The 26,864-nt window shown below is 34.5% G+C and overlaps 1 protein-coding gene across 1 annotated transcript in view; it reads right to left on the bottom strand.

The window, feature by feature from the left end:
* Positions 1–17,108: 17,108 nt before the first annotated feature.
* LOC137396823 (uncharacterized) overlaps positions 17,109–26,864 on the bottom strand; it is a 34,689-nt gene continuing 24,933 nt past the window's right edge. The window contains exons 3-5 of the mRNA XM_068083135.1: positions 21,749–21,937; positions 20,689–20,790; positions 17,109–17,561 (exon numbers count right to left, since the gene is read on the bottom strand). Coding sequence (XP_067939236.1) covers positions 17,454–17,561; positions 20,689–20,790; positions 21,749–21,937 — 399 coding nt within the window. The 3' untranslated portion in view covers positions 17,109–17,453. The remainder of the gene's footprint in view (positions 17,562–20,688; positions 20,791–21,748; positions 21,938–26,864) is intronic.

Genomic DNA, 26,864 nt, shown 5'->3' with positions numbered 1-26,864 from the left:
ATCTCTAATTCTTTTATAGCTTTACCCTTTTACTGCCACCCATGTACAAACTAAGCTACCGGCCTACCGCCAGCCATTTCACCGAAAATTGCCAATTTAGCTTCATGATATGTACATGAAGCATGTATACTATTTTGTTTCAACTTCAAAGTTTATCTATAAACTTTTTGTAATATATTTTATTTTGCTAAAATGTTAACATATAGTGCTATGCAAAAATCAATGTACCTTCACTTTGTGCATTGTTAAAGCTATGTGAAGCTACAATCGCTACGAAGCTAAAACGATGCTCTACAATGTCCCTTACACTTAAAAAACTATTATTTTCACTATCATCAGAGTCACTGCTGCTAATTTAATTATCTGTGTAATCACAAAAATCTGAATTTGAATTGACTATAGTGTCATCAACATACATGTAAGTAATTATTTGTTTTCTGACTTGCGCGATACTTAACAAAACTTACACAAAAAATGTCCATTTTTATTTTGGAAATTCTCAAAAAAAAATTTGAAACTGTTTGGTTATCTTAGACTAATCTATTAGAGAAATATTCGAACCACACTGACAATACCATCAAAGTTTTAAAATCATCTGTTATGTTTTTAATGGATAATAAAATTAGGTGACCACGCAATTGTTGGAAAATTCGCAAAAATGTGCATACGGCAGTTGCTGATAGATTTAGCATAAATTCGCATACGGTAGGGTAAGAGTAAAAACCAACAAAATATTTGTCAATCTCCTGCCTCTAAACATGATATCTCAAATCTGATAATTACTCTCAGTGTTGACTGAGTAACTAAAAGTGGTAATGAGTAACCATGGAAAACTATTCATTTTATATAATTATGCAATTGCTCAGCAATTGCAACCATGACTCATAAAGACTAAGAAGAGCAATACTAAATCTCTTTGCTATGCTACATTCCTTTGATTGGTTTGCGCTATTTATATTAGGTAATCTGCCAATAATAGATGAATAGAACACAAAAGTGGCATAATGGTTTATGTAAGCGTTTAAATAATACAATGCCTGTAAAAATTAACAACTTTTCTTACTGAAGCTATGGCTATATCAAATTATTACACTAATTTTTGGCTCGCATGTATAATGTGCTATTTTACAGCAACTTATTGCAATATCGCATACCTTTAATTTGATGTCTGCAAATCAGTCTTTGGTGTGGGCCATCAATGCTTCTCATCCAGCAGTTATCTATAACTAAAGCGTCATTGATTATTTGCAACTATACAAAGAAAAACTACTTTTGGGCATGCTGTTACATTCTTACGTCAGGTATACATTTGCTAGTTACAGTAAAACTTTGTACAGTATATTTTGTGTTGGTGAATTTAAAGTTTTGCTTATCATAGTGACTTTGCCAAAACGTCAAACTTTACTACATTTCAAAATACAACCTTACTGATATAATGTTTTATAGTTTGTAATCTATAATTATGTATATGTTAAAAAATATTATAAATTTCGGTAGATGAAACCTTGATTATTTTGACATATTTTTTATGCAAACCAACGTGTAATTAGCAACATACCTTTTCTAGAAAAGAACATCCAACTTTGTCTAATACTCTCTGCCATCTGATAAATATGCCATCTTGGCAATAATGCTTACCAAGTTTCTACAAAAATGAAAAGATAATTCAAGTAGCATAAACAGATATACAAACCAAAATGAATGCAAAATATACATTTTAGTTCAGTGGTTAGGTTTTTTTTGGCAAACTTGAATGTCTGCCTCCTACTACTGAAGCTCTATAAAACAGCTAAGCTCTTAATTACTACACAATTACTACACAAGATTCAAACTAAATACTAAAAGTTTTAAAATTCAAAGGCTGCATATACCCACTTACTTGCTTATGCCTATGCATGTACTACTATTACTTACAAAATCGTAACTGAAATACGCATACTCTCACTATTCATGATAACAATAATACAATTACTTTATGATCATGTTATTCTAATAACAGTTTTGACTGTTGGTAGAACCACATTAATAACGTTACTTATCATTATAAAAAACATCAAAAATTATAATAATAATAACTGAAAATAGATTAAAGTTGAAGAATTAACTGATTCACTAAAATAACTATTAATTGTCAGCTGGCGTGTTTGTGTTGATGTTACAAAACTGAACATTCGTGTAACAATAATAAAGTCAAAAATTAGGACTTTACAAAAAGTTTTGATTTTTTCCTTTTTGGTAATATAATGCTGACCTTTCTTGACTTTTCTATGCAGAACAATATCAGCAGTTGGATGACATAAACGGATGTAAAAAATATATCAAACGTGTTCTGTGCTACATTCCTTAAAAATTATAATAATTGAAACATACTTTTTTCACGCTAGTCCTATTTCAATATTAAATAAAATTTATACTGCTTTTCTACAACTGTATGTTTCAAGTAAATAAACTGTAAATTGACTAAAATAACATGAACAACTTACCGAATGTGACTTGCTCCCTTACATGTAGTTATTCCGCTGCTACCAAGCTCTAGTAGACTACATGGGTGAAGAACTAATAGTCCTAACAGCCACAGCAACATTATAACAGCCACATCTCTCTAGCTGTTATATACTGTGGTTATACTTTTGCCACTTTACTTCAATAAATTTAAAAAATCAATTCTTCGACTAAAAAACCATCTCTCAGGTATTGCGTTTGGATGCAAAGTTTCAAAAAAAGATTTATTTTGTGGCTGGATGCAACGGCATCGAAAATATGAATTGTACTGACTATGGACTTATTTAAACTTTTACTACAGCCATGCTTAAACATCAGTTGAAACCATAATGTGCAATTATTGTAAATTTTCACAAAAAAGAGCAGATCAATGAGAAACCTTGCAAAAAAAGGGAGTGCTTAAATGGCAGTCTTGAAAACTATAAAGAGGGTCAGCAAATAAATTGTAATGTATTGTAGTTTGTTAATATACAACTTTATTTCTCAAATCTAATAAAGCTATCATGAATATTAGCAAAACTGACTGTATCCGACATAGCTGCTAATTCTTTGTATTTGCTGATGCTTAGTCATAAACTTATTGCAATATGTTTTTAAATAGATTGTGCTATTAACTGAAACGATACCAAAACAGTTAAAAGTAAGAATGGTTTAAAATTGATATATGCCTCCTAGTTCCATATATAAGAGCCTCCTAGGGTTTATAATTTATTGATAGAAAATTACACATTTTTGTTGGAGTTGTCTCCTCTTTTCCATATATATGAATATAGATATATAAGGCGATTATGGGAATCATGTTTAAAATACTTCTATAGGGTTGTTAAGCACTATAAACACTGCTAGAATTAGGAGGCTCCCTGGACGCCTCCTAATTTTTCAGAGCCTCCTAACATGGATTATATATTGATAGAAGCCTCCTAGTTGGGAAATATAGTTCTATATATATATATATATATATATATATATATATATATATATATATATATATATGCACACTATATATGTGTCAACATGCCGGACAAGTGTCATGTACACAGTGTAAACAGACTTATACAAATATTGTATATCATTTCTAATTACGATCATGAATTATAGACTAAATACTCATACCCGTAAATACTCATATATATCAATATTTTATTACTTACTTCCGTCTCAGTATATATCGCTCATGCACAGAGATGATCACATTGGACATAGAAAAATACACACAGTCAACTAAATATCATAGGTAACTACAATTTATCAAGCGGCGCGGGACTCATATGCACACACAACGAACAACAATCATACTCTACATGTAGCACTTCCTAGGGTGAGTTAGACATACGCCGTGTAAACATATCAACAAGATTGTAAATCACTACAAGTCAGTCTAGTCAATCATTCCAAGAAAACTAATTCGTGGAAAACAAGCCAAACAAATATTGCGTATCAACAGTCGGTATGCTTTCAAAGAATCATAAAAAGATTCTTGGCAACAGCCCAGTTTAGTTTACCTGATTGAATGGAATATCCAGAGAAGCTACAGAAGGGTTGGCTTCACACTTGACTAAAATATGTCTACATCTATATTGGGAGGCAAGTTTTAATGCTGAATCTTTGAAAGCCAGCATCTCTAGTTTTAAATCTAAATATTCAGATTCAGAATAAAATTCTGTCCTAGAACCTGTATTTTTGAAATCCTGGCTAAATTTAGTAGTGGTTGCTATGGTGATTCTAACTATAAACAAATAGTTACGTCACTCAAAACTTTAAACTCGAGTTTCTCGGATTCGCATTTTAATCGCTTTAAAAAGGTATATATAAAATTTTGACTATAAAATCAGTTCTAAACAACATAGAGACCAAATTTCTTCTGCAGAGAAATTTGTAGATTTTCTTTTGTTAAGCTGAGCAGCTATCTAAATTTTGATAATTTCCAACGTAAATCCACTTTTTGAGATCATGACCCAAATAACCTTAGTGCCTTTTACAATGTCATACGTATATACATTATAAACGTTTTACGTTATATGCGTTAAACGTTATACATTGTATACATAATACATATAGCGTACGTATATACATTGTATAATTATATGTATAACTAGGTGAATGCCCGGTGTTGCCCGAGTAATAAAAAAATCTTTGCACAGAAAATTCATTTTTATTTAACATATAACAACAGTTATCATTTTAACTTTCGAACTTTATATCATGAGGAAAATGTTTTCTGTCAAATAAATTAAGAAACTACATAAAACAACTATAAAAGGGTTTAAATGTAAATGTGAAATAATTAGCAAGTAATAGCTAAATTAAGTCTGTTTTGCTACGATTACAATAAAAGATGATTTGGTAATGATACAATTAATACAAACTGAGAACACAACATAAAAATCCTCAATATGTAGAATTAATAATAACAATTCGTGAATAGAAGTGTGTGTGTATAAAAAAGGTTACTGTTTCAGCAGAAGCTATCCATCAAAACTCTGAATACGGCGATACTGGTACAAATGTAAAAATGAGATATGGGATTGTCTTTGTCTGGTACTTTGTCTGACCAAACGGAGAAAGAATGTAGAAGCTACTCCAACTTGAGATAATACAATTGTTTGCGTGCAAAGTATTCACTTTTACCGATTTAGCAACCGGACTTTACGAAAAAACCAGAAATAGAAGTGTAATGCACATTTGAAATTGAAACTGCACATTTAAAAATTTTGAAATTAAAAAATAGGTAACGGCAGCAAAAAACTAGTTTTTAAGCAATTTCAAAAAATATCAAATGCAAAAGGTAATATTAGTTAATAATCAAAAGTACACATTTGGCATGCACTTGTGCACCGTATGCATGTACTTACAGTATACAGTATTTGTTATATGATAATATCTCTAAATTGCTAAGGGTTTTATAGTTCATCGGTTATATTCGGGGTTTTGAAACTTGTGGTAGCAATCACCGTGAGTTCAAATCCAGAACACAGCAAGCTTTCAACCCAAGATTTTAATAGCTATAGCTGGACAAACCAAAACACAGACACACACCGAAACACACACAAACTTTGAGAGTTATATATATAGATACATGTATTCTATTATAGTACGATATGCTTTGTATTCTTGCATTGTTTTGCACTTTATTGCATGTTATTTCATGGTAATGTAATTCATTGTTATTGTTCAAGTCATTGTTATGCATTATATTGTAATGCATTATATTGCAGAGACTAGTCTATCACATCATAATGTTCGTCTTTGTATTTGCTGCCTGCATCTGCTTGGTTGTTGTTGGTATGGACTCAATCGTTGATGCTACGTCATCAGCCCTCAAAAGAAACATCTCCTCAAATTTCAACTTGGGCACAGGGTTTAAAATAGCAGCTCAAGGATACAATGTGAGTTATTATTTAGTTTCCAATAAATTTAATGAGGCTGTTCTAAAAACAATAGTTTAAACAGCTACCAGGTAATTGTATGAAACATTCTATTTACCTCCCACTACTCTGTTGAACTGTGATCAGGTAGTTATATGAAACATTCTATTTACCTCCCTCTACTCTGTTGAACAGTTATCAGATAGTTATATGAAACATTTTGTTTACCTCCCTCTACTCTGTTGATCAGTGATCAGGTAGTTATATGAAACATTCTGTTTACAGGTGCTAAAGTTTTAGACGATGCTCACTCTCTCTTAGTTCAGCGCTATTCGTGATAAGTTATTAATAAGATATAGTGAAAACGAAACGGGAAACAGGCAATAAGGATCAAGATGATGCCAAAATTAAAGTTTATTAAAATACTAAAACTCAGCTTTAAGTGTGTGTTTAGTAAGTAGCTAAACTTATTTAAAGGTTGACTTCAAAGTCTATGTTAAAGTTTATGTCTCGGAGGTAAAAACTTTCTATGGTACATGCGATCTCCAATAAAATGTAATGTTAAATTTTATTGGAGACCTTTTTAATAACCTCTGAATACACCAAAGTTACTGTAGGTAGCTATAGTTGAAAAGGTTAACATACTATTTTGTAACTAATTCTTAATATGTACAGTACTGTTATATAAAATTTTGATGGTTTTTATCAGGTGGTGTCTGCATTAGATAATTACTATAGGTTTCTGGACCCTTCTATAAGACATTCTCGCTTTACGATGCCAACACCGAAACAAATTAGTGTCGTATGGCGGGGATGCAACATATTTGGTACAGCCTTGACGTTCTCTTACTCGCATAAAACCGAGCAATAAAATCACCAAATTTCATAGCATTTCTGCAGAGTAACCTATTATTGTTAAATCAAAAAAACAGGTGCAATAAAAATGCAATTAACATATTTTTGTCGTTTGCTGGTAAAACTCCTTTTTAGCTTTCCCTCGTTTTGCAATGTGTGTTTTGAACAACATTATATATCTAAACTTAAAACAACATTGTATTTGATGCTAAACACAATAAACTAACTTAATACTCTAGCCTGTGGTCTTCGTGCCATTTGTAATCAATGACTTCATGCTGATACCCCCTATCAGTCTCTTGCATGAAACCTGCATGTATTATTACAAGATGGTGATTAGATGTCTGCTATAACTCTACCTCAGGCAGTTTCAGGAGGTATGTTTTATTATGTCTAGTTCCGTGAAAAATATATTTACATCTACAGTACTTACAGGTGTAAGTACGCCATAACTCTATGGGTAGTTATCAATCTCTAAAAAAAGACAACTCTACATTTTACTACCTTACATTAAAACTTCCATATTTACAGGCATTTGGCATATTCACCATAATTGGATTTGCCTTTGACATCTACCTCGGTTTAGAGATCCTTCTAAAGAAACTTCCTGCCTCAGCGACCAGAAGACAAGACTCAGAATTTTCAGCTTCCGATTACACCATCACTAAAGTATTATTAGTGATGTCATAACTAACGCTAGCCATGGTTTTGAAAGAAAATCAATTTTAGATACTAATTGGAGTTTTCTTCCCAACATGCAACTTTACAATGTAGTAATGCTAAGCAGATTAACTCACACATTTATGTATAACAAGTGTAGTTGTTTATCAAACTAGATGTAATCTTTCCGACTGAGTTCCTAAAGGCCTGTACAATTCATTGTTATATATACCTATAATGTTATTGCAAGTTCCAATGGCTATAAAATAATGCGAGAATATCTATTCAGTGGTCAGCTGACAGCAAGGTTATAGCAACAATTATGACAACTTTCAATTGCTCTGAAATGATATGAGAATAAATCTGATGCCTGATAGTAAGGTTGCAATAGAAATGATTAATTTTCGACCTTTATAGAGTGGTTCTTTAGTCTAGAGGTTTCGTGCTGCAAATATTAGGAGAGGTGTATATACCTACCAAACTCCTAGCTAATTTATAACATCTGATATAGAGCTAAAATGATCACTGCCTGACAGCGATATGAGAAGCAAAATAAAACACCAGACATGCCAACATCATTAATAAACTTGGTAATGTTAAAATCACCAAGTATTATTTTTACCACTTCCCTCTTTCTGTATCATCCTTTTCCTGAGTATCAAGATGACAAGGCTCTGTGTGATCATAAAGAGACAATGAAAGAAAGACAGAGTCAACAACAAATACACTTGGGAGTGATAGAACAGGAAACACATTCTCAGATGTGCAGCTGCAGCTGATGAGCTGATGTGCAGCTGATGATAAGATGCAAAGTAAAGATAAGAAATAAAAGTATTTCCATCAGTTTATACATTCAACACACCAATAATCAAAAATAGTTTTAATACTGAATTGAAACTGATTGTGGTTTCTATGATAAAACCGTGATGGAAGCATTGCGTGGCCGTTTGATGCGCCCATTCAGCCTTAGCAATCAGCTGAACTAATCACGTCTTTTTAATATTACGCGCCTTATGACCTAACTATGTGTTACACGCAAAGTTTTCTACAACTCAATACGTACATAATTAAATCTATATACAGCAAAAATTAATAACAAATTAAATGATTCCAAAAAAGTGCTGAAGCACATTTATAAAAATATCCCCATTTTTATTGTAAATTATTCATTTTACGAACGGCTCGTCAGATTTGTGGGAAGACAAATTTAGTCCTCTTATGGGCAAAGCGAATGTCGCCTATATTTTGCCTTCTTCTTTCGATGGAGCGATAGGAGACCTTATGAATGCAATAAATCTGCTAAATTACCCTAACTTACTTCCAACTTGTCAACCTGGCTCCATATAACCATGCACAGCCTCTGCTTGCACTGTCTAAACATATATCATACTATGTATTCCGTAAAACCTCTAGTTGAACGCCATGACGCTCTATCTTTCAAACCTTTCTCTATAGTGGCAGTCGATCGGAGGTGGTGTTCAAATAGAGACTAGTTTTGTAATTTTCAAATGGCTCGCCAGAAATTTAAAAGATAAATTTAGCCTTTTACGGGCGACTAAAATGTTGCCTATATTTGGCCCTCTTTGTCCAGAGGAGCGATATTAAACCTTTTGGAAACAATGAATCTGCTATCTTACCTCCAACTTGCCAAAGATCTCTTAATAAAATATGCATTGGGAAGCCGAGAAATAATTCTACCAGTTGATATCTATTGCTTGCAATTATAACCTGCATGATATTATAGCCTGTGTACTGCTTTGCAAATTGTTCGAGCTTTCAATTTTTATTTCACTCTAAATTTGAGACATTATTATTTCATATCTGTATTTATCAATGTTGCATAAAAGCTCATTGCACTCATTGATATGTTTTTTACAATTTGCAGCTAAAACTAGCTTTTTATGCGCAATAGAAGAGGAGCTACGAGCGTCGATCAATTCTAAGATCAGATTACTGCAATAATGCTATCAAATAATATGGTACAAATCTGCAAATTCATAGTATAAGCTATATAATGATAATTCATCAGATGCTACAAATATATAATCATGAACATGTGACATAAACGAACCATGCTAATATTACATACAGAAACAAAAATAAATGTTTTTTAAACAAAAATATTTACATCGTTTGCTAGGATAGCTGCATTCTATTTGTTGCTTTCAACGGAACGAACATCTTCTGGTTGTCCAATACCTTCCACAATGCCATCTGACTTCAACTTTTCTTCTGCAGTGCTGAACTAGTTGATATTAGTTTCCAAACAATTTTTGGCAGAGCAAAACTTTTACATGTTGCATTTAGCAAAAACGCAACGCGCAAGTTTTGCTCCCTAGACGTAACCTTCCACTCAAAACTTGCAAAAACCATTTTTATATACATGTATGTACATCAAAGTATTGAGACCTCGTTAAGCTAAAACTTTCTATTAGCCTGAGACAGTTACCTTGTAGTAATTATTTCTATGGTGTTGCTTTCAAAGTTCATCTACCAGCGTAAATTTAAACCGTTTTTTATATGTGAACTTTGAAGTATCAATACCGCGTTAAACAAGGAACTACTATTAGGGCAAAAAAGTTATTTAATATTTTTATGGTGTTGCTTTCCAAGTTTCAACAGAAAAATACAAAAAGCTTTGGAGATGAAAAACGAGAGAATTGATTATTATTAATGTAAACGATTCATTATTAATACGATTTTGTGAACATTTCTCTACTGATCACTCGATATTATGGGTTCATAAAGATCAAAGATAGCCAAAGTAGCAGTCAAATGGTGGTGGTGTTCAAATAGAGGGTGGCACTCTATTGTTCAACCTTTCTCTCATAGTGGCAGTCAAATAGAGGTGGCATTAAAATAGAGGTGGCGTTCAAATAGAGGCGGCGTTTAATTAGAGGTTTTATATTAGACCTTTATTGCAACTATCTTTGAGACATTATGACAGAAGTATTGGCTAAGGAATGCTGACAGAAGTATGGGCTCGAGGGTGATGACAGAGGTATGAACGAAAGAACGCTGACAGAAGTATGGGGTAAAGAATGTTGACAGAATTATTGGCTAGGTAATGCTGAAAGAAGCATGAGTTAGGAAATGCTAACAGTGGTATAGCCTAAGAAATGCTGACAGAGGTATTGGCTAGGAAATGCTACCAGAAGTATTGGCTAGGAAATGCTACCAGAAGTATTGACTAGGGAATGCTACCAGAAGTATTGGCTATGGTATGCTACCAGAAGTATTGGCTATGGTATGCTACCAGAAGTATTGGCTATGGTATGCTACCAGAAGTATTGGCTATGGTATGCTACCAGAAGTATTGGCTATGGTATGCTACCAGAAGTATTGGCTATGGTATGCTACCAGAAGTATTGGCTATGGTATGCTGCTCGAAGTATGAGCTAAGGAATGCTGACAGAGGTATTGGCTAGGAAATGCTACCAGAAGTATTGGCTCGAAGATTATGACAGAGGTATGGGCAAGAGAAAGCTGACAGAAGTATGGAGTAGAGAAAGTTGACAGAAGTATTGGCTAGGGAATGCTGACAGATGTATTGGTTAGGTAATGCATCTTTAGTGATATGCAGTGTAACTTACTAGGTAAAGTTTGAAATTAATTTAAATATTTTTATTATATATTTTTTTGTTTTACCTTGAAGTTTAATTTTCAATTGAGAAGCTGCATCACATTAAAAAGTTCGAAATGTCGTCAGCTGATGCTGAAAGTTAACTTAGCCTAGATTCAACATACCATTGAACTTCCATGTAACTTGTTAAAAAATTTGCATTTTAAAGTGATTGAAACAAAATCTTTGCATATATGCATATCATAACACTTGAAACAATTAGGTTGTGGACTGTAATTAAAAGGCTGGCAGTTTAAACCCCCATACCTGACGGGTAACATTCATGCTTCACATGTACATCCAGTCAACTGTACATACTAATTTTTTTTTACTTTTAGCGTTAATTTATTAAGTGTTCCAAATAAACTGCTATTACTACCAGGATGAGTGCAAACTACAGTGATGGACATTCAAACTGTAAAAAAGGAAATAGGTACGGAAAGGATACGTTAGCAGAATGTTAGATAACAAACAGATCAACAGGATTAGAGACTGGGGACCAAGATATGGAAAGATAACGAGACGACGGCCAAACAAAAAATGAAGAGAGCAACTAGAGTGATTTTCGGGAAGAACCTGGAAAAAAGAGGCAAAAAAGTTGTATCGGAAGGTAAATGCTGAGGCTTTCATCCGACAGCGGAAAACAGATATAGATGGAACATTATGAGGACGGATTAGTCTTTCTGGTGCAGGGTAAGGCCGTTTTTGGCAAGATTGTGCCGCGCGGGACATTTGAACGCTTCTTCGCATACTTCTCAGCTCAAACGCGAAATTCTGGTGTCATTCATACTGTTTTAAAAAGCACTTGCCATCAACTATCACTGAATGAGATTTCGTCTTTGTCATGCAATGCATTAACAAATTATGAAGCTGGTGTGACGCGCGGGACCATAATTTGGCATGAAAAACTGCTCTTTGATCAATTGGAAAAATCTTCTGACATTTTGGACTCATAACATTATTTTTTGACGGGCTCAAAGCTCTATTGTCATTCTATTAGGAATACATACCATTTTGTTTCCATGCCAAAGTTTAATGATTCTGTAAGGTTTGAAAGAAGACTACCACCTGTGACGCGCGGGACTGTGACGCGCGGGATGAAAATAACATTATGAAAAAATAAGCATTTTTCTATGTTTTGTAGTTGTTATACCACAAATTGTTATGAGTTGCAGTTGTAACATTGAATATACTTGTGCTAAACCAACCAATAGTTTAAAATTGCTATATATTTGTATTTATTTTATTTAAACATAAAACATATATAGCTTGAAGATTTTCAAACTTTCATGCAGTAAACTATTTTTTCTTAAAAACATATTCTGCTATTATGATTGCCTTATTTTCTAGTACAAAGTGCCTTTCTAGTATCATTGCCTCATTTTCTAGTACAACTATACCAGGTCTCAGTGACCTGGTAGTTGCTGCTGGTACAATAACTGGAAATACTTTAAGAAAAAAATTCCTGTGGGTGGTTCTTATGTCGTCGAGGTTTGGCAGCGTGAACTGCTTGCGTGCACGGTGTATGTACTTTATAGTGTAGCTACCTTCATTAGCTTTCCATGTGAGAATTTATTCAATGCTGATTTCGGAGGCATAGGCCACTGCGACCAGCGTTTGTGGTAAGAACTGAGTCAATGTTCGTGAAGTATCTCCTGTGATCACCTTTTTGATTAGGTTCGCTGCTCTGTGTGGATCGAACAGGCTGCCAAGTAGAAGAACACCATTCCATCAGAGTAACATCACCATCTTCTTTAATTGCTATGTGATGGCAAGATCAAATGCCATGCATTGGAGGTGCAGTGTACCAGCGTTCTTTGCAGATCCTTGCTTTTTTAGTGATCATATTTTTGAGATATATAAAAGCATCAATGGTTTTACTGATTTGGAAGTTATTATCGTTGCAGCTTCTGCAAATGACTTTGCCGAGTTTACGACATACCATCCTCGATATACTGCCATTAGAACCTGTTGTTTGATGCTTTCCCCAACACCATCTATTGCACCTTTGCCATGTGATGCCTCAAAAAAACTCCAGTCAGCTGGCATACCCATTTCTTCCTTATGGCCTATCAAGTTTTGAACTGTAAACTGATTTTTGATTTGCGAAGCGGATCCATCACTTACATTATGAATATGTTGCCAGTTAATATTTTCTTCTTTCAGAATTTCACAAGTTCTCTATTAAACGTGTAAACAGCATCCTTAGTGTGTTCTTGGCTATCACTAACTATTGCACAGCATTTGTGGGCGAGGACTCCATCCAGCTCATAATAAATCATGACAGTAAATACTGTCACCCCTATTGTTGTCTAGTAAGTGCTTTGGATTTCGGTTGCTTGCTTACAGTTAAAGTTCTCACTGAAGTCTTTGTGAATGATCACTGCCCCATTTTTCAAATTCTGTTTGAGGTAACTGATTGATTTGTGTTGACGGTTGAAAGTGTTCATATGAAGGGAAAGTTATGTCAGTTGGTATTTCAGCAGCACAAGCAAGTCAGACGATGGCATCTGATCTTTGAGCTTGTTTAGAAAGCCGTTTTCACCATCTCTCCACTGATAGAAATTCACATGTTCTTTAGCGTTAACAACCAAACTATCGATTGAATTGGCACCACAAGAGTCACATTCCCTCTTTACACATGATTCATTTTCCATGTTACACACAGTTCTTTTCAGTAGCTCGTGAACAGTAGTAGGCATTTCCAAAGAACAGACACTGTCCTGCCGCAGTCCCAGTAGAGCTAATTCCGCATTTTCGCAGTATTTGCAAGCACAGACAACTTGATCATGTCTAGACACTGGCTTGCAATTTACTGGGCCCCACTTTTTAAATTTACTAGGGCTCACCTTGACATCTGGATATTCCTTATTGAAAATCTCAAAGATGTCACTTAACGTGTAGTTCAGCAGGTGTTTCCGAAACTTTTGTCGCTTGTGGACAGGATATATGGCATGATGTTAATAACAGTTTGACAGTCATTAGAATACAGGCCAGTTCAGAAACAAAGTCTTACCGTATCTAGAAGGGAAACCTACTTTTTCTACTGACTGAAAATTCAATGAGTGAGTGAAAGAAAAGTTTTTGTAACCGTACTTTAGAAATACACATTTGGTTCAAAGATTACCTCCTGATTTGCACACTAGGTGTGTGTATCAGAAAAGTAGGCTAATATTGACAAGCTCCGGATTGTGAGTTACAAAACATCATAAAATAATTCTAGTTCATTATTTTTCTCAAAGAAACTGGCTTGTAGACTTGGAATATCTAGCATTGCTTTCACATGACAGGGTATCAAAAGGAACTCCCAAACAAATGCAGACATCACCATATTATTAAAAATGTCCCGCGCGTCACAAATACTTCCATGTACATATAAAACAGAAACTTGCAGTATTTTCAGCAAATTTGCGAGTTTGGCTAAGCTATAGCAGCCCAAAATCAAATTATAGATAAGAATTTTTTATCTCAGATAGCTTAGGAAGAACAGGCTGCAGCTAAATGCACTAAAATTGTGACGCGCGGGACAAACAAATTTTTGCTCGCCTGAATTATAAGGAGAAATTTGCATTTGCTCGGAAAAAACACCTGGGCTAAAAAATCTACCCTTGTATTGATTATAAAAAAAGCAAAATTTATTTCAGAATAAACTGCAAAGTTTGAGAGGATTGATCAATTGTCCCGCGCGTCACACACCATACAGTAAAAACCTACTTGCATGCCAATATCTTCATGAGAGAAGATTTCATTATGAAAGCTTTGTGTTTCTACATGTCTGAACATGTTTACTCACTAATTAACTGGAAATTATGGTTGCAAAATGCAGAAAGAAAAATTGCCTTTGTGTGTGACACCATGCTTGGCCTTGCCCTGCAGACATTTTGGCACAGGATTTTTGGTGAGAAATATTTGGCTACATACTTTACAGGATGAAAATATTCGATGGATTTAATAATTCGCGAGTGCGCATACAGTCAAATCCGCAAATTATTAAAATCCGCGAATAATTAGTTTTATTTTTAACACAAGGGAGAATAACTACTATCTCAAATTAAAAACTAGGCAAGGTTAGTAAACGTAACTGAGTTCCAAACTTTTTTAAAATCTTTGCCGGGGCTTTGAATTAAGCCCATTGCCAATGCAACACACTTCTTTGCAAAATTTTTCAAGGTTGTCACAAGTTATTCGGAAGTTGGCACGGCATCATCGTCAAAAAAAATCTTCTGCAGTTCTTTACATTGAAAAGACTCATAACTTACCAAAAGTTGTTAGTTCATCAAAGGCCTCCAAATCGATGAACATTCATGAAAACCTCTGGATGCAGCCAAAAATTTACAGCTTAGCACGATCGACATAAAATTCTTAGCTAAACAGAAACTTAAACCCATGGTATACGCACGTGAAGGTTTTACTCAATTGCTAGCTGTTTTCACGGATTAATTTATTCACGAATGTGTCCATCTGCGAATAATTTGGTCCGCAAATATGATTGAAAAGACAATTTTCGCGAAATTTAACTCCGCGAATAATTTCATCCTGTAGGGTAATGGCTACATTTACTTACGTATTTGACAGATGTAGTTCGAGAGATCTTTCAATCAAATTTTGGCTACGTGAAGGTAAAAATCCACGCCCTGCAGCACAGACTAAAGAAATATTTAAGAAGAGAGAATAAGGAGAATTGTGTCTGATTACTGTACAAAGTTGTGTACCTGTGTGCAAGGCAACCTGTAGAATACCTATGAGATTTATCACACAACTGTCAATAAAATTAAATTTAAAAGGTATTATTCAATTAAAAAAAGGTATTGTGTGAAGTTTCATGAATAAAATAATGTTTTTAGGCATTTTCTTGTTCTTCTCATCATGTTATTTATTTATTGTTTATAAGTAAATAAACTATTTTATGTCAAAATTGTAGTGCTAAAAGGTCTGTGCCAGAAAGTCTTAGACAAGTATGAAGACAATCTCACAACTTTTAAAGTTTGCTTTTGTAAGTCGTTATAGCCATTATAACCATAAGTTGTAACGATTTTTAATAATTTCTCACTTGAGTCATATAACTATCTTCATCATCGAGCTCTCACTCAAGTCATATAACCATTTTCATCATGTTCTCAACAAGTCATATAACCATTTTTATCAAGTTCTCACTAAGTCATATAACCATTCTCATTGAGTTCACACCAAGTCATATAACCATTTTCATCGAATTCCCACTAAGTCATATAACCATTTTCATCAAGTTCTCAGTAAGTCATATAACCATTTTCATCAAGTTCTCAGTAAGTCATATAACCATTTTCATCAAGTCCTCAGTAAGCCATGTAACCATTTTCATCAAGTTCTCATTAAGTCATATAACCATTTTCATCAAGTTCTCAGTAAGTCGTATAACCATTTTCATCAAGTTCTCAGTAAGTCATATAACCATTTTCATCAAGTCCTCAGTAAGCCATATAACCATTTTCATCAAGTTCCCAATAAGTCATATAACCATTTTCATCAAGTTTTCATTAAGTCATATAACCATTTTCATCAAGTTCTCAGTAAGTCATATAACCATTTTCATCAAGTTCTCAGTAAGTCATATAACCCTTTTCATCAAGTTCTCAGTAAGTCATATAACCCTTTTCATCAAGTTTTCAGTAAGTTATATAACCATTTTCATCAAGTCCTCAGTAAGTCATATAACCATTTTCATCAAGTCCTCAGTAAGTCATATAACCATTTTCATCAAGTTCTCAGTAAGTCATATAACCCTTTTCATCAAGTTCTCAGTAAGTCATATAACCATTTTCATCAAGTCCTCAGTAAGTCATATAACCATTTTCATCAAGTCCTCAGTAAGCCATGTAACCATTTTCATCAAGTTCTCAGTAAGTCGTATAACCATTTTCATCAAGTTCTCAGTAAGCCATATAACCCTTTTTATCAAGTCCTCAGTAAGTCATATAACCCTTTTCATCAAGTTCTCAGTAAGTCGGATAACCATTTTCATCAAGTTCTCAGTAAGCCATATAACCATTTTCATCAAGTTCTCAGTAAGCCATATAACCCTTTTCATTAAGTTCTCAGTAAGCCATGTAACCATTTTCATCAAGTTCTTGTAACCATTGTGACAACTTTATTCATGTTTTAAAACCTATAAAATCTAGAAGCCTAAATTTCAATAAAATACAAAAACAATTTGAAGCATGACAAGACCGTGTAAGAATAATATATAAATAATATATAAATGTACTTATTTTCATCTAATTTCTATGTAAATCAGTTTTAAACTAATAACAGTTCTAACTAATATTAAAACATACTCCATTACGGCTGACAACTTACAACAGGTTGTAGGACAGTTGTCAAATGCTTACGGCATAGTTATAGCCATTAATCTATCAGTTTAGTTTTCTCTCTAGAAAATATTGAAAATAGCTTTAGCGGGAGGTAGAATGTTACTGTCCAGGAATAGCTAATGCTGCCAGTTCTGGTCCGCCTCTAATCCAAATGATGTTGAAATAGACATCGAGACTGAATCCCATTATCGTGAATATCCCAAATGCCTAAAAGTAATGACGATAAAATCAGTCATTATTGAATAAAAACTCGAAAGTGAAGTTTCATGAAGCTGTGGTTGGACAGGTCGGTGTTCGACCATTGATGGTCAACCACAGGCTTTCGAAGACATTAATACTAAGGATCAACAGCTCTGTGTTAGCTTCTACATCACTCACTCTTGTTAGTCAACTCTTCCTGTTTCTTTAAGTTACAGGAAACAGTGAGTAGTTAAAAGTTGACTTGCAACAAAATTTACATTACAGTTATTTGGTATCAAAAGATTCACCATATCTTACTCTGTTGTGTTGTAAGTGCCAATTATGTGGAAATGTGATTACAAGCTCTTAAAAGCTCAAAACCGAAAAGCCGCCGTAGATTGGAGTCTCTTTATTTCGATGAGGTAACCACGAAATTTGGTTATCGTCTTGTCACGTATGTTCTCACGAGAATTGAAAGGCCAATAAAAAGCTCAATATAAAACTTATCGTAGCACTAGTTTATGACAAACACTTCGGGTTTTACCAAAGACCCCATATCAAATATAGATGCTTGCTACTTTGCAGTTTTGTTTCGGCATTATTCAATCGTCAAGCCGAAATCTGATCATGGGACCCAATACTTACCAAATAATTTTTGCAGCACTTTTCGATTATCACAGGTGACCAACAGGCTCGTCAAGATTATCAGACAATGATATGTACTCCTTCGAGCTAAGGTTGAAAAGTTTAACGATTTTTTACGGTAAGTTATAAGATATCAGTGCTAAAAGTGACAGCATTACAATGACGATAAAACAGACGCGTAAGAACAATAGACATAGTTTTATTGAATGCGTGAGGTATATTTGTCAAAATATTTCGACGAATAAGGTTGCAAGAAAGTTGTAAACAGAAACCATCTCTCACAATTACATCACATTCAAGCCGTTTTGGAAAGGGAATCCAAACTACGGCGGTCTCGTGTGGCTGCGATTTTCTGTTCGTTTTTGAGCTTTTAAGAGCTTGTAATCACCTTTCCACATATTTTCAACCTACAACACAACAGAGTAAGACATGGTGAATCTTTTGATATCAAATAACGGTAATGTGAATTTTGTTGCAAGTCAACCTTTAAGGTAACTGTTTTGTAATTAAAAGTAAGAAAGGAAGTTAGAAGTGACCTTGATTAGATGATATGTCATGTTTGTAGGTGATTAAATGCTGTGATTGCATACGAAATATTGTGAATAAAACATCAGCATAGCCTGCATGATAACTCAGTGAACACCTTTTTAAAAATTGATGTTTTAGCTGCTTCTGTACCTAGGGTTTTACTATGCAGAGTTTTGGCACTAAATCCACAATTTAAACCAGTAATTGTGTTTGTTTGCTTTACTAAAACATTATTTAGAGCAAAATTATTGTTTAAATAACTTATAAGTAAGGTCAATAAGTAAGGTCAATGTAATAAAATGACAAACATTCCCACATCAATCAGATACAGTGGACCCTCGGACATACAATTTTAATTCATTCCAGTGTTGGCATCATAAGATGAAAATGTCGTATAGAGGGGTATAAAAACCTATAGTAATTGTCTAATGCAAACATCCGCTGCTAAAAATCATCAAAATTTTATATACGCATTGTAAATATTAAAAATTAGTAACAAAATAGTATGGTAACCTTAGGAGCTTTAGTTACCCACTGTAACTTTATTGTATTTAGTGGTTATGATCTGCTATAAAATGTAACGTTATGATGTACCTTGTGCAGTATGTACCGTAACAAATTCTTACCTTCAAGACCTTTATAACATAAGTTAAACCTAAAGCTAAATTTTAAATGTATTTTACTAAACGTCAACTTTGTTATGAAATAAACATTTATCACCCAAGTATTTCGGTTTCGCTTTCACTATAATTTGTAATGAATGACGCTGAACGGAAAGGGAGCGAGCATCGTATCTATTTCAGGTAGTGTGAAAGGGATTTCGGTGAATAGCATGTCGGCTTTTTCATTATTTTGATGTGTTCAGCACACCAAGTGCCAATATTTAATTTCGAAATAAATTTTTGTTGATATTAAATGGCGAAAAAATGCTGTATGGTGGAGAAAAAAATATTGTGTTCCACATCGAAAGGCAAAAAGATCGTATAACAGCGACGTCGTAACCCGGGAATGCACTGTATCATTAAAAGTGGCCTGTATAAGATACCTCAAAGATTATTGGTAGGGGATTTCCTAAACTATTGCTAATCTCATACCTCCATTCACAGTACCCTTAATAAAACAACGACTGCATTTCTAGTAGGTAATGAAACTGCAAGCAAACGTTTGCTAAAGTGTTGTTAAATTCTCTATGAGTAGAGAGTATGTGATTGTGGTAGACTTGAAGCATTCCGATATCACATGCCAACCCTCTACAATTGTAGACGAATTACAGTAGTCTTGATCGGGATAAACAAGACAATTTTAATAGAATTACAGTAGTTTTAGCCGCATTTGGAATAAACGAGGCTATTTTAAGAGAATAACAGTAGTTTCTGCCTTGATTGGAATAGACGGGACTACATAATAGATGGCGAGGGTCCATTGGCATTAGATAAGAACATGCAGGGCGATGCATCACTAAAGCCGATAGTATGAGATCTTTAAAAATACTTTTTGTATTTAGGTTACGAGAACAGAATGCTTGCCTTACAACAAGCGTGTCCGATGTGTACCAAAATGTTTTATTGGAACATTTCTATTTCTTATTCTTCCTAGTAATTTGTTTTTTACCTAATGTCTAATTTTGTTTATATCAAACTCATTACATTTTACCATTGGAAACCATAGAAACAATACCATTAGAAACAAAACATGGAAAATCTTCCATCTTTGGTGATACACAAGTGAGGACCAACAGAAAAACCATCTTAATATTCTCATTTTATTTGCTAGCATCACCACAGCAGCAAAACAATTGTGACAGACGTGAAAAGTGTAATACTAATAAACAATACATTTAATAATAAGCATTGCTCACAGCTAGAACAATAATCAAAACAGAATTTAAATTAATTTATTGCATCGGTACATTGTTTCATACAAATATTTAACATTTGATCTAAACAAAGATCGAATATTGTAAAAACATTGACTAACTCACGTTGTATGCTCTGGAAGAATCTAGGTAGGGATATCCGATTCCTGTCATGATTATGCAGGCAGCAAAGATGAGAATGAGCATGAGGAGGTGGTAAACCATCATCTGTATATATAAGATATATAAGATTATAAACAATCAGGTTAGTAGAAGGAACTAGTGAGTCAGCTAGTCATGCTGTCTATATAGATATATAGATAGTTTCATAGAACTTCTCGTGTCTATCAAACTCTTCAGCATTAAAACTTTCACTTAAAGAGCTTACAAAACTTTTGGTTGATTTTATCAAAAAATATCGGTATTTTTCAATTATTTACGATTCTTTTGATGTTTGAGGTGATTTGACAGTCAGGATGTTTCAAGATTAAAATCGACAAAATTTGATCACAGTCAAAATGCTCCCATCAAGCAAAAGTACTATTATGACTTCTATTCTGACGGTCGCAAAGAGACCGACAGAATGGAGACACGGAACTCTGCAACTTGAATGCACTAGTCGATATCAGCTATAGCGACGATAGCAAGTAGTGAAGCCATTTCGCACAGATTTTTCTTCTGGGCATTTTGATCGCAATCAAGTTTTGTTGATTTTAATCTGGAAACATCCTGGCGGTCAGATCATCTCAAACATTAAAAACAATCACAAATGGTAAAAATTACTGTTATTTTCTGATAAAATCCAGTAAAATTTTGTGTAAGTCTATATTTATCTTACTGTTTTGAGCTACAAACTACAACTGTGTTTTGCGATTCACAACTTTCTCAACTTGTGTTCAATACTCACTAATACTCATTGTTTCAGAGCAACAAAGAGATTTTTTCCACACAATTCAATAACATACTACCATTAGCTAACATACAAGGGCTACATGAGTTACGACCAAGATCGACTCCGACTAATCAGTAGTAAATCAACACAGTTGAGGTCCATAGCAGCGAGAATCCAGGTGAAATGTATTGTTTGTGGTATCATTCTGGAACCTTCTCAGTGTAAGCAAAGTATCTAATACCCTCTGATCGCTATACTAAATAATAACCTTAATGAAATAATAACTTCACTTACGAGAATTCCGCAGACTGCATTGTCCGCCCACCTCTTGTTCAGGCCGACTACATACAGAATGAAGATGACCAATTCTGCTATGAAGCCAATCACCGCGACAGCAAGACAATAGTCAACAGAAGGGTTAGAGCTACTTTTATATTCATTGACTATGATTGCCGAACAAACCAGACAGCTGAACAGAAACACCTAAAATACAATTTGACAGACTGATAGTATTGCACTGGGGGAACAAGTGCAAACCAACCTAGTATATATGCATGTAGCTGTATACACTAGCTCTACCTGCTGTAGCAGAAGTAGAGTAGACGCTACTACGATGTAAATAATCCGTTCCAGGAACGTTTATGTTATAGGGAATTTACGTTATAAGAACATTAAAATACATGTAAATTGCCTAATTTGTTCCAAGATCTTTCTAAACTCACCCTTTTACTTACATGAAAAAAATAGACTTAACTTTTCAATTTGTTGGCTGTATCATAACTGTAATATTATCAGTTTGCATCAAAAACTTGTTTCCTTTTTCTGGTCAATTTCACTGGTTTTATAGACTATGATTGGGTAATTTTACAATACAGTCATACTTCGACTTACAAGCTTAATGCGTTCCGAGACTGAGCTCGTATGTCAATTTACTTGCGTGTTGGTGCATTTTATTTATATATAGAACAATTAAATATATATTGATTGGTTTCCATACTCTAAAAATGCAAATAAAACACTCAAAACAAGATATTGTAACAGAAAGAACATGTTAGTTATTGTCCTAACTTACCACATGCTTTCAAAAAACAACAAATAAAAAATAATGCAAGGAAATGTGATTAACTAAAATGTAAAATTAAATACATACAGTAGCAGTTAACGCTAGCATTTGCCAGGGAGGGAGATATAAGTTATCCTTCATTACAACAGTTGACTTTGATAAATTTGGATTTTAAAATTTGGATTTTTAAAAACAAACTTAGAAGCAAACCTAAAAGCAAACTTTCATTTTTAACTTAACGTAATTAAAACTTTTTCGGCGTTCATAGTTTGAAGTTTCTTCCTGGTTAGCTAATTTTTCCTTTGTTTCGCTTTCACGATTAGCCGGCCGTTTTAAGATAAACCTATCTAAGAACGTTTGCCTTTGTCGCCCTTTCAACATGCTGCGATTAGAACGAACACAGGTGTCGTCACAAAGGGTAAATGCACGACCACTAGTCAACTTGTCAGAATGTCTATTTTTATAGTTTTGATAGATAGCACCGGCCTTTTCACAAAACATCGTTTCAGTTACGCTGTCACCGGCCAATTTTTTATCCAATGCCATCAGCGATCGTGAAGATCGCTGCGCAGTTTAGAAACTATGGTTAGTCTTTTTGCGAACTAAATGCCATGAATATAATCCTTCTGTTTGATAATTTTGGATGTATTTCTGTCATATTGCTGAGCTAGCTCAATCACGCATACACATATCGCATATTTTTTGATTCATTTTCCGTTTAATATCAATTGTTATCATTTGCTTTTTCTTTGCATTTTACTGGCAAACTTTTGGTCTACGCACAGTACTTTTAATTCACATAATTCTGCACTGAAAATCGTGCACAAAAAAACCCGGTACAAAAGTATAACCTGAGCAGTTGAAAAATACAGAGTGATGCTGCTCTCATAAAACACCTCTGGCATACTTGGCAACTGACTCACGTGCTGGTATCTTAAACATGGCTCGTATGTTAGTGCTAAATACGCTTGAAAGCTGGCTCGTATCTCAAGTTTTTCGTACGTTAGAGCACTCATAAGTTGAAGTACACTATTACTGTAAGTTGATGGGAAATGGACGTATTCGACGTCTGTTTAGAATGATTTGTTTATTTTTACTAAACAGCAAAGTCTATTCTGCATAGTAAAACTAAAAACAAATATTTTATACGTCTGCAATAAAACAAAATTTTTTTTACTATAAAATGTAATATAATTACATAATTAATGATTATTATTGAAATGAAAGGAATGTTGACATGATAATCTGTACAAAACAGTTGTAGTGGCTATTGATCAAGGTGATTGTGTTCAGTTTAAAAAATAACTAAATATTAATCAGCCAGACATTAACTATTAGTCTTGCCTTTGTTTATCACATGAACAAATTATGCATGTATTCACTCTAGTTTATTGGTCTGAACTGATGGAAGTGATAGTGATTTCCCCAGTCAATGTTGTCCTGGTCATTTAGCCACATGAAGAGAGTCGATAACTTGCTACTTATGATGCACCCCGACCTGTCAACTCTCCCGGATTCCACGTTTTTCTATGCTTAAAAATACATACCGAGGCTAGGGCTGATCTATGTTCTGAAATGGTGAATGCTCTGATAGCCACCAAAATCAACTTTTCTACCTGCTGCTTTGACACAGAGTTGAAAGCTGACCTACTCAAAAGTCTTAAAAGTCAGCCAAAACCTATAACTTGATACATCAAGGAGCAGCAACTACCTCATCTCAAACCGGTGCAGACTCAAATGTAGAGATCATATATCACTCCTGTCTAATTACCAAATTCATTTACTGTGAACTTTTGAGAGTTTTGTGTTTACACTATGTTCAGCACCATGGATATGATACAATAATTTTTGCAGAACTGAAATGTAGAACATTAAGTTCGTAAAAATTGCCCCTGATTTGTTTTTATATTTTTATAATTCACTTAAGCATAATTTTAGAGCTGAAATACAATATTAACCTGCATAGGTCCCCATTTAAAAACCTTTCCGCTAGTGCGAGGCGTTAGAGGCTAATTTCTCCCTCATTTGCATAACACCAGGTTGAAAAGGTCTGGATGCACCTTGTCACGATGAAGATGAGCCCACAAAGAGAATATCAAGATCAAATTCTGCTGTCTACTTCTCCGTATCAAGACATACACTTGAACGTACAGTAAATACGTAATTTGTGAGAAAAAAGTGCTGTACTATTCACACAAACCAACTACTCGTAAAGCTGTCTCTTTTGTAGCTAAAACTGCGTCTCCTGGAATGTCCATCTAAACTGTAAATTAACTCCAGGCATACTTTATTCAGTTGCTTTGACTATGATAAGTAATTTATAAGTGGTGTTGTGTATTGTTTTGCAGCTCAGCTTATACCTGTATGGTACCAATGATTGGCATCACATCCCCCTGCAAGCAGCTATGACCCCCATAGCTGATTTAAACTGCTATCAAGATGTTCCAGTGCAAACATCTAGCTAATTTTGCTAGCAGGGCGCACTTGCCTACATATGCAGGTAAATTGAAGAATGCTGCTACATCGAACAGGAAGGATGCTCATGCATTTGATCAGGACACGATTACTTTAGATGGACTATCATAACAAGTGTTTTGACGAGTATATCTGCATCCTGCTCGATATACACTATGTTTCCATGATGCGCATAATTCGCAAACTTGAGCCAATCCGCAAGCCATCTGCGTCATGGAAACGGCATAAATCCGCAAGCTAACCGAGTTTTGCGATTCGCAAAACTTAATCAAATCCATCGTGCTTGCCAATCATGGAAACGGCACTTGCGAATAATGCGGATTAAATTATCGCGGCTATCCCAATATAAACATTTTCACGCTTAAGTCGTTTTTATTTTGATTTCAGCAGTCTCAGTGCTCCAACATTCTGAACGATTGCTGCTAAGCTTAGCATGACAATACAGTAGCTATTTATAGAGTCATTAATTAGGCTAATACTTGACCTATGGGGTCAAGCGCTGGCGTTATGTTAAATCCGCATCGGCAGGTGGCAGGTGTTCATTGAAATGCTGAATTCGCAAGTAACCCAACTTGCGAATTGTTCGAATTATTCGGCTCATGCTAATTATGCGAGTCATGGAAACATAGTAACATAGTGATGCAACTGCATAAGTCGTGAAAATGTTGATCAATCTTGCCTCAACCTAGTCAATTAAGAAGATTGTCCAACCCACACCTATGATACCTTGGGATTTTTTATATATAGGGACAAGCAGAGAGCTGTGTCTCTAACTATAGTTTTGGGATAATTCAGTTCAGGTCCCCTGAACACAACTGAGTCAGAAGCCGTTTCAGAGGACCAATTCATTTTTGTCAGACATGATCATAGACCTATTAACTATACTAGACTGGGCAATCCAATGCATCACGGCTCAGCATTGTGTCCCACTTAAATAGCCACATTCCTCGCGACGCAACGTCAACGCTTTGTTCACTTGCAGCTGGTCAAGCAAGCGAGTCATCATTGTTTACATTGAAAGAATGGCTGAGACAGCTTTGTTGCTACATGTAATTTGACATAACTACTAAAGTACACAAGATATTGGTTTAAGATTTTAGATGCAAAGCTTATACACTATGCTTTTCCTACCCTGCAAATTTGTAAACATAAAGTTGAATATTTCATATGTTAAGTGCCAGTAAAAATGTGTATTGATCTATTCAAAAATTTTGCAAAATTATCAATGTTGCTCTATGCTATGGGCTAACATGTCAGATAGCTAGGTGCACAAACTGATTTCAAATGCATACCTACTGGTAAATGGTACACTGATCGCAGTCTGCCATGAATATAAATGTTGAGTCTTAGGTGTTATGCAAACAGCATCAGAAAATAGGTCTGTGTTCACTTTGTTGCTTTGTTCACTTTGCCTAGTCCAGGCCATATTTTTAAGTAAGAAGCCATAGAAAGTGGAGCAACTACCAGCACTGGAAATGATTCAAAGGCAAATTTTACTTAAATTGTTTTCAAGTGTGGTTGTGAGAGGTACCTAGATATGAAGAGCAAGAAATCGTGCGAATTTTTTTCGAGATATGCATATAAATAATAGTTATTCCAAGATTTTTTCCTAAAGTTCATTGCTGACACTAATATTTGAAAAGTTGCTTCGCACAAAGAGGTGCCAACCGCGAAGTAGACAAAGTGTTGCCCATTTCATGAAGTTTTTCATGACCATGGCAGGTGGACATGGGCTAGTAAATGAGTATGGTGATGGCTGCCATACTAGAACCTACTGCTGTACTAAGGGTAGGCTATTTGATTCTCTGCCAAAATATTTACAACCAACTCAACCAAAGCATAGACGACTGTAATGCCGACCAACACTATCTA

Source organism: Watersipora subatra, chromosome 5 (assembly GCF_963576615.1).
Source record: "Watersipora subatra chromosome 5, tzWatSuba1.1, whole genome shotgun sequence".
NCBI classification, from domain to species: domain Eukaryota; kingdom Metazoa; phylum Bryozoa; class Gymnolaemata; order Cheilostomatida; family Watersiporidae; genus Watersipora; species Watersipora subatra.
The sequence above is the reverse complement of the archived record's forward strand: the minus strand, read 5'-3'. Positions and strand labels throughout refer to the sequence as shown.